General features: G+C 42.2%; 2 protein-coding genes across 2 annotated transcripts; one reads left to right on the top strand and one right to left on the bottom strand.

The window, feature by feature from the left end:
- Positions 1-664: 664 nt before the first annotated feature.
- Positions 665-1,362, bottom strand: LOC128317812 (estrogen-related receptor gamma-like). Its single transcript, XM_053231627.1, has 2 exons — positions 1,347-1,362; positions 665-1,036 (listed from the first exon to the last, which is right to left on the bottom strand). Exons 1-2 carry the CDS (start codon positions 1,360-1,362, stop codon positions 696-698), a joined length of 357 nt encoding a protein of 118 aa, XP_053087602.1. The 3' UTR covers positions 665-695.
- LOC113528883 (uncharacterized) lies at positions 1,021-15,024 on the top strand. Its single transcript, XM_053231626.1, has 15 exons — positions 1,021-2,436; positions 2,585-2,680; positions 2,817-3,050; positions 3,158-3,317; positions 3,885-3,944; positions 4,061-4,593; positions 7,328-8,374; positions 8,673-9,948; positions 10,730-10,837; positions 11,736-12,400; positions 12,549-12,644; positions 12,783-13,016; positions 13,122-13,281; positions 13,849-13,908; positions 14,019-15,024. Exons 1-15 carry the CDS (start codon positions 1,834-1,836, stop codon positions 14,552-14,554), a joined length of 5,868 nt encoding a protein of 1,955 aa, XP_053087601.1. The 5' UTR covers positions 1,021-1,833; the 3' UTR covers positions 14,555-15,024.
- Positions 15,025-15,573: the final 549 nt, after the last annotated feature.

Raw genomic sequence — 15,573 nt, 5'->3', positions numbered from 1 at the left:
AATCAGACTCGATTAGAATCAGTATAAGAATCTTAGTGCCGTGAGCCAGTACACTAGCGTACAGGGACTTCGACTCAGCTGTTGAACTCATTGTTAAAAAAACATCCAATGTTAGCATGCTCCTTTTTTTTAATTTTTTTTTTTTTTACAAGAGCTAGCATATGTATCCAGGTTGTGTTTTTATCTAAGTTAAGAGGCTACAGAGATCACATGCAAGCAACAAGCGACTGTTCACTTCCTGTGTATGTGCGAGACACATGAGCCTGTGCCCAATGTAGACTCAGATTCCTGTTCTTGGCTGACAGAAGAGGGGAACCCGACGTGGTCTTCTGCTGTTGTAGCCCATCTGCCTCAAGTTTCATTGTGTCCTGCATCTTCAGATGCTTTTCTGCTGTTCTCGTTTGTAAAGGGAGGTTATTTGATTGTTTTAATTGTACTGAAAAAGTAATAGCCTTCCTGTCGGCTCGAACTCCTTTGATCGCTCTGATCACTAAGGCATTTCCGCCCACGGAACTGATGCTCACTGGGTGTTTTTTGATTTTCGCACCATTCTGTGTAAACTCTACTGACTAGTGTGTGGGAAATTCCCAGAAGATTTCTGAAATACTCAAACCAGCCCATCTGGCACCAACAACCATACCACATTCAAAGTCACTGAGATCACACTTTCCCCATTCTGATGTTGGATGTGAACATTAACTGAAGCTCTTGACCTGCATCTGCATGATTTGATAAATTGACCACATGATGATGTGTGTATTTGTACCTGAGTTGGCGAGCGCAATGGCCTTGAGTGTGACGAACTCCTCCCTCTCGAGGCCCATGGCTCTGTACTTCCTGACGAGCTGCAGTATGGCCGCGTGGAGCTCGAGCAAACCGGTTCGCCTCGCCTGCTCGGCGTCCATCACATAGTCCTCGGCGAACACCAGGCTGTCCTGAGCATCCAGCGAACGGAAGACCACACGCAGGATCAGGATCTCCATCCATGCACTCTGCAGGAGACGCATCTGGTCTGGCAGAGAGAGACTGGAGAAACCTGGATGAAGGAAAAAAGGAAGAGAGGGAGAGAGACTTGAGTGGTGGACGTGCATATACTTTAACAATAAACGAGTGTTTGAGTGTTGTTATTTAACTATGAAAAACGTACAAAGTGAAGCTTTCTGTAAGGAGATTTTGAGGTTGTGGTAAATATTAATAAACATACAGGTAGCAGTACGTGAATTATGATTGCCTTACATACTTGCAAAGGAGTATGCAACTAAACTAGTATGCTAAAACACAAGCATTCAAGTAAGCTAGTATGCAAACGAATTAGTAAGTGGAGATGAAGTGTGTCGGATGGTGACTGCACTGCTGTTCCATCCCGTCAACACTTTAAGAACAAGCAAAGCTTGATGCCTGCAAGGAATCTGCTGATCTGTACAACACACACACACACACACACACACACACACACAAATGCATGCTCATTCACACACCTGGACTTTGTTTAGATTGTTAACAGATGGCTTGGAAAATGTATGTAAGTTGTGCACAGACTAATGCACATGCTTACACATGCATACACAGGCTAGAATCCTATATGGTGCAGATTGGAGGTTTTTTTTTGCGCCAGAAGAAATTGTGTCTAAGAAATGGTTAACAGAGGAATGTTCATGAAGTCTGTCTTTGTGCTCCTCCTCTTTCTCTCTCGCGCTCTCGCTCGCTCTCTCTCATACACACAACCAGGAAGTGACTCCTCATTTCAGGGAAAACGAAACTCTGAGTGTATCTCTCTCTCTCTCTCTTTCTCTCTCTCTCTCTCTCTCTCTCTCAGTGTGTGAGTGCAGGAAAATGGCCGAGGCCAGTATTTCAGTAGATCAGCTTTCAGTGGATCAGTTCAGCTGTCCAATCTGTCTGGATCTACTGAAGGATCCAGTGACTATCCCCTGTGGTCACAGTTTCTGTAAGGTGTGTATTAATGGTCACTGGGATCAGGAAGATAAGAGCGGAGTTTATAGCTGTCCTCAGTGCAGAGACACTTTCACTCCAAGGCCTGTTCTACGCAGAAACAACATGCTGGCTGAAGTGGTGGAGAAACTGAAGAAGAAGACTGAAGTCCAAGCTGTTTCTCCTGCTCACTGTTACGCTGGACCTGGAGATGTGGAGTGTGATTTCTGCAGTGGGAGAAAACACAAAGCCGTCAAGTCCTGTCTGATGTGTCTGGCCTCCTTTTGTGAAACTCATCTGAAACCTCACTATGAAGTTCCTGCTTTGAAAAATCACAAGTTAATGGAAGCTTCTGGAAATCTACAAGAGAAGATCTGCTCTGAGCATGATAAAGTGCTGGAGATCTACTGTCGTACTGACCAAAGCTTCATCTGTTATCTGTGTATGACGGATGAACACAAAGGCCACGACACCGTCTCAGTTAAAGCATACAGAACTGAAAAACAGGTGAGAAATGCAAGTCTACTTTATTCAGACTGAAGGTTTTCACTCCAAGCAGAGGTAACTTTAACCCTTTAGCTGCAGTTAATATTCACCCACTGAGCTCATAATCTCATAAAGCATAAAGAGTGAAATGTATTTTATTTGTCCTCAGAGTGAGCTAAAGGAAGCGCAGATGAAATCCCAGCAGAGAATCCAGGAGAAGCAGAAGAAGGTGCAGGAGCTGAAACAGGCTGTGAACACTATAAAGGTGAGCAGTGAGCAGAGACAGAGCTGCTCCTAGAAACACACACAACATGGACAACCAGTCATTTAGAGTCCCAGTAAGAGAGGGAAGGATAGATGAGCTTTAAATCTTGTGTGTGTGTGTGTGTGTCTCCTAACAGCTGAGTGCACAGACAGCAGTGGAGGACAATGAGAGGATCTTTACTGAGCTGATCAGCTCCATGGAGAAAAAGCGCTCGGAGGTGACGGAGCTGATCAGAGCTCAGGAGAAGACTGAAGTGAGTCGAGCTGAACGACTCCTGGAGCAACTGGAGCAGGAGATTGCTGATCTTCAGAGGAGAGTCACTGAGCTGGAGCAGCTTTCACACACACACGATCACATCCATTTCCTCCAGGTAACACTCACTGTCTGATACACACACACACACACCTGTCTGTATAATCACATGTATATTTCTCCACCTTTCTCCTTCTCCATGATGTTTTTTCTTTCTCTCTGTAGAGTTTCCAGTCTCTCTGTGTCTCTTCTGGATGTGAGGACTCACCCAGCATCACTGTCAATCAACATCTCTCATTTGATGGAGTGAGGAAATCTCTCTCTGATCTGAAAAAGAGACTCGAGGAATTCTGCCAGGAGGAATTCATCAAAATCCCTAAACATGGTGAGAGAAATTGTCCTGCTGGGAAATCTTTACTTTCTCTGCAGCACGGTAAAGAGAGACATTGAATTTCCCAAAAACACACAGAAATGATTTCATATGATCACGTGAACTTCCTGTTATTGCTGCTCTCTACTGGAAAGATCATTTTATACAGTTACACTTTTTATTCATGTCTTAATAGTGTAAAAGCTTCTGTTTTGTTCTCAGTTATTCTACTATTAATAAAGCATAGAGGACACACACACATTTATTCACACACTCCTACAAAGAGACAGAGACAGAGAGAGTTCATAAGTCATATGAATAAGATTTATTCAGTCATAACATTTATTCTGTAGTCTTTAGTTACCAAAGCAGCTCTCTGCTCGTGCTCATGTTATTAATAAAGTTTATTTCTCCATCATTCAGAAGTGGAAAAAATCTCATTTAAATCCCACACCTAGAGAATGTGTTTTCTGAAATAAAACGCTGATTAAACATCAGACACAAATTCTATCACTTTAAACTGTTTCTGTCTTTTACAGCACCTGAGTTTTCTGTCTCCATTTTGTTTCTGTGTCTCCACAGCTGCAGCAGTTCAGATGATTTTACCCTCAGAAACAAAGAGCAGAAAAGATTTTCTGCACTGTACGTGTAAAACACACACACACACACACACACACACACACACACAATGTCTCACCCACCACATAAATATATGCTGTGATTAATATCTAACATGTTCACATTTTTCATGTGTTTAGATTTCTGTGATCTGACTCTGGATCCTGACACAGTAAATTATAACCTCATTCTGTCTGAGAAGAACAGAGTGGTGAAGTGCAGTGAGAGAAAGGAGCCGTACTCTGATCATCCAGAGAGATTTGACTACTACAATCAGGTGTTGAGTAAGGAGAGTGTGTGTGGACGCTGTTACTGGGAGGTGGAGTGGAGCAGTGAGAGATGGGTGTCCATATCAGTCTCATATAAAGACATCAGTAGGAAAGGATGGGGTAAAGAGTGTTGGTTTGGAGGCAACGATCAGTCCTGGAGTCTGCGGTGTTCTTCTTCTTCATCTCTCATTTTCTGGCACAACTACATTAAGACTGAGCTCAGACTTCCATCATCCTCCAGAATAGGAGTATATGTGGATCACAGTGCAGGAACTCTGTCCTTCTACAGCGTCTCTGACACGATGAAGCTCCTCCACAGAGTCCACACCACATTCACTCAGCCTCTATACGCTGGATTCTGGATGCCTCATAGAGGATCAACCGTGAGATTATGTGATCTAAAATAAAAGGTGGTTTTTACTTTTTATATGAAGCTTACTCAAATAATGATTAATAATGAAATTTTCCTTAATACTCTTATCTTCTTTCCTCTGTCTTTTAGGACATTTGGATATTATGATTGGGAATATTATAAAAAAAAGAATATATTTTAGAACATTATGTTGTTTCTGAATGTACAGTATGTTTTAAACAAAAAACTACGATTGATTGTGTATGATTTTTTTTTTTTTTTCAAATTTCCATCTGTCCAATTTGCCTCTTCACTCCATCCAGTCTAGCATACGCATGAAAACTATCAGGTGTAAAATATCATTAAAATATTAAGTCCTTTAAGTTTCAGCTTCTCATCTAAAGTGGCTTTTGTAGGTAAAAAATAATATATTTTGTATAACGAGCTATTACGGTGAAAACTCACATATCACATGACTAAAAAGTTTACAGTATTTCTGTTTCATTGCAATAAACGGTGTATAAATGTGTTTTCCTCACTGTCCATCGTTCTGCATTGTGGATTAACCCACTAAACTGTCTTCATGAGTTATTTCTTTACATTAATCTGATAATGTGATCAGTGTGTGTGTGTGTGTGTGTGTGTGTGTGTGTGTGTGTGTGTTGCGTGATTTGCTTAGGGAAAGCTCAAAAATAATTTTAATAGGCTTAAAAAAGGACATGAAAGCAAATGAACAGTATTGGTCTTTATAAACGAAATGATTCAGAAGTGCTGAGTCCTTTTACCGTGTTTTCTCTCTTCTTGTGTATGTAATGTTTATTCTTTAACAAATGGATGAGTACAGGACTTCCGATTAAAAATCAGTGCAAAACTGTACCCTGACCATTAGAGGGCAGTATAGGTACACAAGTGTTCATTGCCAAATAAAATCAGTCAGAATCGATCAGAATCGAGTTCAATAAGAATCAGACTCGATTAGAATCAGTATAAGAATCTTGGCAGTGAGCCAGTACACTAGCATACAGGGACTTCGACTCAGCTGTTGAACTCATTGTTAAAAAAACATCCAATGTTAGCATGCTCCTTTTTTTTTTATTTATTTTTTTTTTACAAGAGCTAGCATATGTATCCAGGTTGTGTTTTTATCTAAGTTGAGAGGCTACAGAGATCACATGCAAGCAACAAGCGACTGTTCATGTAGTGTATTGGATAGAACTCAGGAATATATATTAGTTGGCCACTCTTTGTATTGATACTGAGTTAGTGTTTTGTTGGCCATCCTTTTTTCTCGTAAGTCTCCGGCTTCATTATTGCAGACAGTTCAGTAAAGAAAAATAAGAAGAAATGCCCCCCACGTGTTTAGACTCTTTATTGAGTTTTTATCACGCACAAACACAACAATTGGCGACGAGGTTTACACGGACATGATAAAGACTCCGAAGCGCTTTTCCTAGTTTTTTTTTTTTTCGGACTGGGCGTTTTTTTTTCTGGGAAAAGTAGGAAGACAAGCAGCCTTGAACAGGAGGAGGACAGTGCAACTGTGCAAAGATGGCTGGTTATATTGGAAAACTTGACGCTTTTGACAGTGGGACGGATGATTGGACAATGTATTGTGAACGAATGGAGCAGTATTTCAAAGCCAACGATATTGGAAATGAAAAGCGTGTCTGTGTTGTTGAGTGCAATTGGAGGAAAAGCATATGCATTGCTGAGAAGCCTCACTGCACCTGCAAAGCCTGCTGATGTCAGCTTCGACAACATTGTAAAAACGATGCAAGACCATCTAGCGCCGAAACCGCTGCTCATAGCAGAACAATTCAGATTTCACAAGCGAAATCAGAACGAAGGAGAGTCAATCGCAGCGTACGTAGCTGAGCTGAAAAAGTTATCTGAACACTGTCAGTTTGGGGATGGACTGAATGATGCGCTGAGAGATCGTCTAGTCTGTGGCATTTTACAAGAGAGTATTCAGAAGAGATTGCTCACGGAGGCTGATCTCACTTTCAAACGTGCAGTTGAAATTGCAGTAGCCATGGAAACAGCTGCCAGAGACGCGGTGGAGTTGCGGTCAGGAGTAAAAATGTCGGTGAACAAAATGTTTGCAGTGAGTAAAGCAAAGAAAATAATGCAAAGAAGTGAACTGTGTTACCGATGTAATAAGGGTGGACACAAAGCAAACCAGTGCAGATTTAAAACAGAAACCTGCAGGAAATGCAACAAAATTGGACATATACAAAGAGCATGTCGATCTGATGTACCAAACAGTGAGAAAGACAGACAGTACAAGGCTCAGAAAAAGAAAAGCAGGAATGTGCATGTTATCGCTCAGAATTCAGATGAAGAAAGTGATACTGTGCTGGCAAACTTGGAAATTTACAGTCTGAAAAGTGACTTGAAGCAAGCAATTTGGCTGATGCCACAAATTAATAGAAAAATCATCCGAATGGAGTTGGACACAGGCTCCGCTGTATCCGTGATGTCACAGAATGAGTTTGAGAGACATTTTGACAATGTTAAGCTAAAGCCATCACCTGTTAAACTAAAAACATACACCGGTGAGCCTATACTTCCCATTGGGGTAATGCCTGTTACTGTTGAGTACAATGATCAGCAGAGTGAATTGGATCTGTACATAGTACAGACAGAGGGGCCAGCACTTTGGGGACGTGACTGGTTGCGAAAGTTAAGGTTGGACTGGGAATCCATTAAAAGTCTGCAAGTCACAGTTCCTGATGCATGGAATACTCAAAAGAAACTGGAAAGAGTGCTGGATGGTGCTGTAACAGTGTTTCAACCAGGCATGGGAACGTCCTGTTCCTTATGCTATTCGCCAGAAAGTCGAAATTGAGCTGGATCGATTGGAAGCTGAAGGAATACTATCCAAGGTTGACTGGAGTCCCTGGGCAACTCCAGTTGTTCCTGTATCCAAGAAGGACGGAAGTGTAAGACTTTGTGGAGATTTCAAGGTGTCTGTCAACCCCGAACTGCATGTAGAACAATATCCACTACCAAGAATAGAGGATATCTTTGCCACACTTTCTGGTGGTAGACACTTCAGCAAAATCGACCTGGCGGAAGCATATTTACAGATGGAAATGGAGGAAGACTCAAAAGTGCTTCTGACTATTAACACCCATAAGGGATTGTATCGCTATAACAGGCTGGTTTTTGGCATTGCCTCAGCGCCCGCTTTATGGCAGAGGGCTATGGATCAAGTGCTTCAAGGCTGCCCTGGTACTCAATGTTACCTCGACGACATCATCGTTACAGGTGAAAATGACAGTAGACATTTGGAGAACTTGGCACGTGTGTTAAGGAGACTGGAAGATTTTGGGCTACGAGCAAGACGTGACAAATGTGAGTTCTTTAAGAGCAGCATCACATACTGTGGACATCAAATCGATGCAAATGGCCTACATAAGTGTCCTGACAAGTTGAGAGCCATAGCAGAGGCTCCACCACCCAAAGATGTCTCACAGTTGAGGTCATTCCTGGGATTTGTCAATTACTACAACAGGTTTTTGCCAAATCTAGCCACTGTTCTCCATCCCCTTAATGCCCTGTTGCAAGCAGGAAAGAAATGGATGTGGACAAAGCAGTGTACGGAAGCTTTTCGGGAAGCAAAGCGACTGGTGATGTCAGACACAGTATTGACTCATTTTGACCCCCATAAACCATTGAAAGTGGCATGTGACGCCTCACCGTATGGCATCGGTGCAGTGTTGTCCCATGTGATGAGTGATGGGACCGAACGACCTATAGCCTTCGCTTCACGTTCTCTCAGCGCTGCGGAGAAGAACTATGCTCAGATTGATAGGGAGGCGCTGAGCTTGGTCTGGGGGGGTTAAACGATTCAATCAGTATCTGTATGGGAACGAGTTTACCTTGGTCACTGACCATCAGCCTCTGGTTTCAATATTCAGTCCACAGAAGGGAGTTCCACTGACAGCTGCAGCACGGATGCAGAGGTGGGCTTTGTTCCTAGGAGGACACAGATACCGGATTGAATTCAAAAGAACGCATAGACATGCAAATGCAGATGGACTTTCACGCCCGCCATTAGACCTTACTAGCACAGAGCCAGTGAAAGAAAGCATATCTTTGGATGTTTTTACACTTGCGCAATTGGAGGGCTCCCCTGTTATAGCTGAAATGGTTCAGAGAGAAACCAGGAGGGATCCCACATTGTCTCAGGTATACGCAGCTACACAAAATGGCTGGAACGCAGAAGCAAAGAGCCGGTTCGCACAGTACTATCAGCGCCGTGACGAACTGGCTTTGGATGGAGGTTGCATCATATGGGGTTTAAGAGTCGTCATACCTGCTAAGTTGCGAAATCGAGTCTTGGAGGAGCTTCATGTCGGACACTTAGGAGTAGTCAAGATGAAGTCACTTGCAAGAAGCTTTGTATGGTGGCCAGGAATAGATCAGCAGATCGAGCAGCTTGCCATGCATTGCTCAGGATGTCAGCATGTTCAAAAGATGCCAAAAGCAGCCCCATTACACCCTTGGGAATGGCCCGCTTTGCCGTGGCAAAGGATACATGTTGATTTTGCGGGACCCTTCATGGGCACTACATTTCTCGTTGTTGTTGATGCATGTTCGAAGTGGCCTGAAGTGTTCAGTATGACCTCCACAACTGCTTCTCAAACGGTGACAGTACTGAGAGAACTCTTTGCAAGGACTGGTGTACCTGAACAGCTAGTGAGCGACAACGGGCCCCAGTTTGTATCTGCAGAGTTTCAAATCTTCCTCAAGAACAACGAGATCAAGCATTTGACCTCAGCGCCATACCACCCTGCTACAAATGGCTTAGCTGAGAGATTTGTGCAAAGCTTAAAGAATGCTCTGCGCGCCATGACAAATGAAAAAATGACACTAAATCAAAAATTGCAAAATTTCCTGTTTGCGTATCGAAACGCAGCCCATGCTACCACGAATCGAACCCCTGCCATGTTGTTCCTGGGAAGACCCTTACGCTCTAGGCTGGATTTGTTGAAACCAAATCTGAAAAGAACCATACAGGACAAAGAATTGAAACAATTGCAAGGAGGAGGAAAAACACGCGAGTTGGAAGTGGGGGATAATGTGCTTGCTAGGGATTACAGAGGAGATCACAAGTGGATGCCTGCAAGAGTCAAAGAAAGAACAGGTCCACTCTCGTATACAGTGGAGGTTGCTCCCGACATCCTCTGGAGACGGCATATTGATCAGCTGAGAAGCTCAAATGTTCCTCTGGAGAGTGTTCCAGTGAATGTTCCATCTACACCTACTGTCCCTGCTACCAATGGAAGTGAAACGGCCCTACCATCAGATGGCACAGTAACTCCCTGTAAAGCGCCACAGTCACCTGTTCCTATCTGCGAAGAGAGACGTTACTCTACCCGTGTACGGAAACCTCCAAACCGTCTGAATTTATAAGAAAGATTTAAATGAAACAATAGTTATTTGATTGTTACATTTATTTTTGTAAAAGAGGAAAAAAAAAAGTTGCCATGTTTATTTGTAAGGAAATTGTTTGTGTGAGACTTCCTTATTTAGAGGGGAGGAAATGTAGTGTATTGGATAGAACTCAGGAATATATATTAGTTGGCCACTCTTTGTATTGATACTGAGTTAGTGTTTTGTTGGCCATCCTTTTTTCTCGTAAGTCTCCGGCTTCATTACTGCAGACAGTTCAGTAAAGAAAAATAAGAAGAAATGCCCGCCCGTGTTTAGACTCTTTATTGAGTTTTTATCACGCACAACAGTTCACTTCCTGTGTATGTGCGAGACACATGAGCCTGTGCCCAATGTAGACTCAGATTCCTGTTCTTGGCTGACAGAAGAGGGGAACCCGACATGGTCTTCTGCTGTTGTAGCCCATCTGCCTCAAGTTTCATTGTGTCCTGCATCTTGAGATGCTTTTCTGCTGTTCTCGTTTGTAAAGAGAGGTTATTTGATTGTTTTAATTGTTTTTCACACCATTCTGTGTAAACTCTACTGACTGATGTGTGTGAAAATCCCAGAAGATTTCTGAAATACTCAAACCAGCCCATCTGGCACCAACAACCATACCACATTCAAAATCACTGAGATCACACTTTCCCCATTCTGATGTTGGATGTGAACATTAACTGAAGCTCTTGACCTGCATCTTCATGATTTGATAAATTGACCACATGATGATGTGTGTATTTGTACCTGAGTTGGCGAGCGCAATGGCCTTGAGTGTGACGAACTCCTCCCTCTCGAGGCCCATGGCTCTGTACTTCCTGACGAGCTGCAGTATGGCCGCGTGGAGCTCGAGCAAACCGGTTCGCCTCGCCTGCTCGGCATCCATCACATAGTCCTCGGCGAACACCAGGCTGTCCTGAGCATCCAGCGAACGGAAGACCACACGCAGGATCAGGATCTCCATCCATGCACTCTGCAGGAGACGCATCTGGTCTGGCAGAGAGAGACTGGAGAAACCTGGATGAAGGAAAAAAGGAAGAGAGGGAGAGAGACTTGAGTGGTGGACGTGCATATACTTTAACAATAAACGAGTGTTTGAGTGTTGTTATTTAACTATGAAAAACGTACAAAGTGAAGCTTTCTGTAAGGAGATTTTGAGGTTGTGGTAAATATTAATAAACATACAGGTAGCAGTACGTGAATTATGATTGCCTTACATACTTGCAAAGGAGTATGCAACTAAACTAGTATGCTAAAACACAAGCATTCAAGTAAGCTAGTATGCAAACGAATTAGTAAGTGGAGATGAAATGTGTCGGATGGTGACTGCACTGCTGTTCCATCCCTTCAACACTTTAAGAACAAGCAAAGCTTAATGCCTGCAAGGAATCTGCTGATCTGTACAACACACACACACACACACACACACAAATGCATGCTCATTCACACACCTGGTTTGGGGGGACTTTGTTTAGATTGTTAACAGATGGCTTGGAAAATGTATGTAAGTTGTGCACAGACTAATGCACATGCTTACACATGCATACACAGGCTAGAATCCTATATGGTGCAGATTGGAGGGTTTTTTTTGCGCCAGAAGAAATTGTGTCTAAGAAATGGTTAACAGAGGAATGTTCATGAAGTCTGTCTTTGTGCTCCTCCTCTTTCTCTCTCGCGCTCTCGCTCGCTCTCTCTCGCTCTCTCTCATACACACAACCAGGAAGTGACTCCTCATTTCAGGGAAAACGAAACTCTGAGTGTATCTCTCTCTCTCTCTCTTTCTCTCTCTCTCTCTCTCTCTCTCAGTGTGTGAGTGCAGGAAAATGGCCGAGGCCAGTATTTCAGTAGATCAGCTTTCAGTGGATCAGTTCAGCTGTCCAATCTGTCTGGATCTACTGAAGGATCCAGTGACTATCCACTGTGGTCACAGTTTCTGTAAGGTGTGTATTAATGGTCACTGGGATCAGGAAGATAAGAGCGGAGTTTATAGCTGTCCTCAGTGCAGAGACACTTTCACTCCAAGGCCTGTTCTACGCAGAAACAACATGCTGGCTGCAGTGGTGGAGAAACTGAAGAAGACTGAAGTCCAAGCTGCTTCTCCTGCTCACTGTTACGCTGGACCTGGAGATGTGGAGTGTGATTTCTGCAGCGGGAGAAAACACAAAGCCGTCAAGTCCTGTCTGATGTGTCTGGCCTCCTTTTGTGAAACCCATCTGAAACCTCACTATGAAGTTCCTGCTTTGAAAAATCACAAGTTAATGGAAGCGTCTGGAAATCTACAAGAGAAGATCTGCTCTGAGCATGATGAAGTGTTGAAGATCTACTGTCGTACTGACCAAAGCTTCATCTGTTATCTGTGTATGACGGATGAACACAAAGGCCACGACACCGTCTCAGTTAAAGCATACAGAACTGAAAAACAGGTGAGAAATGCAAGTCTAATTTATTCAGACTGAAGGTTTTCACTCCAAGCAGAGGTAACTTTAACCCTTTAGCTGCAGTTAATATTCACCCACTGAGCTCATAATCTCATAAAGCATAAAGAGTGAAATGTATTTTATTTGTCCTCAGAGTGAGCTAAAGGAGGAGCAGATGAAATCCCAGCAGAGAATCCAGGAGAAGCAGAAGAAGGTGCAGGAGCTGAAACAGGCTGTGAACACTATAAAGGTGAGCAGTGAGCAGAGACAGAGCTGCTCCTAGAAACACACACAACATGGACAACCAGTCATTTAGAGTCCCAGTAAGAGAGGGAAGGATAGATGAGCTTTAAATCTTGTGTGTGTGTGTGTGTGTGTCTCCTAACAGCTGAGTGCACAGACAGCAGTGGAGGACAATGAGAGGATCTTTACTGAGCTGATCAGCTCCATGGAGAAAAAGCGCTCGGAGGTGACGGAGCTGATCAGAGCTCAGGAGAAGACTGAAGTGAGTCGAGCTGAACGACTCCTGGAGCAACTGGAGCAGGAGATTGCTGATCTTCAGAGGAGAGTCACTGAGCTGGAGCAGCTTTCACACACACGCGATCACATCCATTTCCTCCAGGTAACACTCACTGTCTGATACACACACACACACCTGTCTGTATAATCACATGTATATTTCTCCACCTTTCTCCTTCTCCATGATGTTTTTTCTTTCTCTCTGTAGAGTTTCCAGTCTCTCTGTGTCTCTTCTGGACGTGAGGACTCACCCAGCATCACTGTCAATCAACATCTCTCATTTGATGGAGTGAGGAAATCTCTCTCTGATCTGAAAAAGAGACTCGAGGAATTCTGCCAGGAGGAATTCATCAAAATCCCTAAACATGGTGAGAGAAATTGTCCTGCTGGGAAATCTTTACTTTCTCTGCAGCACGGTAAAGAGAGACATCAAATTTCCCAAAAACACACAGAAATGATTTCATATGATCACGTGAACTTCCTGTTATTGCTGCTCTCTACTGGAAAGATCATTTTATACAGTTACACTTTTTATTCATGTCTTAATAGTGTAAAAGCTTCTGTTTTGTTCTCAGTTATTCTACTATTAATAAAGCATAGAGGACACACACACATTTATTCACACACTCCTACAAAGAGACAGAGACAGAGAGAGTTCATAAGTCATATGAATAAGATTTATTCAGTCATAACATTTATTCTGTAGTCTTTAGTTACCAAAGCAGCTCTCTGCTCGTGCTCATGTTATTAATAAAGTTTATTTCTCCATCATTCAGAAGTGGAAAAAATCTCATTTAAATCCCACACCTAGAGAATGTGTTTTCTGAAATAAAACGCTGATTAAACATCAGACACAAATTCTATCACTTTAAACTGTTTCTGTCTTTTACAGCACCTGAGTTTTCCATCTCCATTTTGTTTGTGTGTCTCCACAGCTGCAGCAGTTCAGATGATTTTACCCTCAGAAACAAAGAGCAGAAAAGATTTTCTGCACTGTACGTGTAAAACACACACACACACACACACACACACACAATGTCTCACCCACCACATAAATATATGCTGTGATTAATATCTAACATGTTCACATTTTTCATGTGTTTAGATTTCTATGATCTGACTCTGGATCCTGACACAGTACATAATTACCTCATTCTGACTGAGAAGAACAGAGTGGTGAAGTGCAGTGAGAGAAAGGAGCCGTACTCTGAACATCCAGAGAGATTTGACTACTACAATCAGGTGTTGAGTAAGGAGAGTGTGTGTGGACGCTGTTACTGGGAGGTGGAGTGGAGCAGTGAGAGATGGGTGTCCATATCAGTCTCATATAAAGACATCAGTAGGAAAGGATGGGGTAAAGAGTGTTGGTTTGGAGGCAACGATCAGTCCTGGAGTCTGCGGTGTTCTTCTTCTTCATCTCTCATTTTCTGGCACAACTACATTAAGACTGAGCTCAGACTTCCATCATCCTCCAGAATAGGAGTGTATGTGGATCACAGTGCAGGAACTCTGTCCTTCTACAGCGTCTCTAACACGATGAAGCTCCTCCACAGAGTCCACACCACATTCACTCAGCCTCTGTACGCTGGATTCTGGATGCCTCATAGAGGATCAACCGTGAGATTATGTGATCTAAAATAAAAGGTGGTTTTTACTTTTTATATGAAGCTTACTCAAATAATGATTAATAATGAAATTTTCCTTAATACTCTTATCTTCTTTCCTCTGTCTTTTAGGACATTTGGATATTATGATTGGGAATATTATAAAAAAAAGAATATATTTTAGAACATTATGTTGTTTCTGAATGTACAGTATGTTTTAAACAAAAAACTACGATTGATTGTGTATGATTTTTTTTTTTCAAATTTCCATCTGTCCAATTTGCCTCTTCACTCCATCCAGTCTAGCATACGCATGAAAACTATCAGGTGTAAAATATCATTAAAATATTAAGTCCTTTAAGTTTCAGCTTCTCATCTAAAGTGGCTTTTGTAGGTAAAAAATAATATATTTTGTATAACGAGCTATTACGGTGAAAACTCACATATCACATGACTAAAAAGTTTACAGTATTTCTGTTTCATTGCAATAAACGGTGTATAAATGTGTTTTCCTCACTGTCCATCGTTCTGCATTGTGGATTAACCCACTAAACTGTCTTCATGAGTTATTTGTTTACATTAATCTGATAATGTGATCAGTGTGTGTGTGTGTGTGTGTTGCATGATTTGCTTAGGGAAAGCTCAAATCTAATTTTAATAGGCCTAAAAAAGGACATGAAAGCAAATTATCATCAGAAATTAGCATCAGAATCAATCAGACTCAGAATTACACTCAATCAGAATCAGAATGAATAAGAATCAGACTCGATTAGACTCAGTATAAGAATCTTGGTGCAGTGACCAGTACACTAGCGTACAGGGACTTCGACTCAGTTGTTGAACTTGTTGTTGTGCTTATAGACATTACACATTACAATTAGATAACAAAGACAAGAACATAGACAACACTGCTAATATAACACACGGTTGCTATGAACACATCTGGATACTGTCCACTACACAACTGTAAATAAAAAAGTAGAATATCCAGTGTAATATGATTTTACAACACAGGACCATTTGTGTAAGATACATATGTACGTATAGTTTATGAAA

The sequence above is a fragment of the Pangasianodon hypophthalmus genome, chromosome 30 (genome assembly GCF_027358585.1).
Source record: "Pangasianodon hypophthalmus isolate fPanHyp1 chromosome 30, fPanHyp1.pri, whole genome shotgun sequence".
Classification (NCBI taxonomy): domain Eukaryota; kingdom Metazoa; phylum Chordata; class Actinopteri; order Siluriformes; family Pangasiidae; genus Pangasianodon; species Pangasianodon hypophthalmus.
The sequence above is the reverse complement of the archived record's forward strand: the minus strand, read 5'-3'. Positions and strand labels throughout refer to the sequence as shown.

Excerpts from the sequence above, each read along its gene's own strand:
- LOC113528883 (XM_053231626.1), top strand. The coding sequence starts at position 1,834 with ATGGCCGAGGCCAGTATTTCAGTAGATCAGCTTTCAGTGGATCAGTTC. Across the intron at positions 8,375-8,672 it reads ATAGGGAGGCGCTGAGCTTG|GGCTCCCCTGTTATAGCTGA; the intron begins GTCTGGGGGGGT and ends GCGCAATTGGAG. Across the intron at positions 9,949-10,729 it reads TGTACGGAAACCTCCAAACC|TTGGCGAGCGCAATGGCCTT; the intron begins GTCTGAATTTAT and ends TTTGTACCTGAG.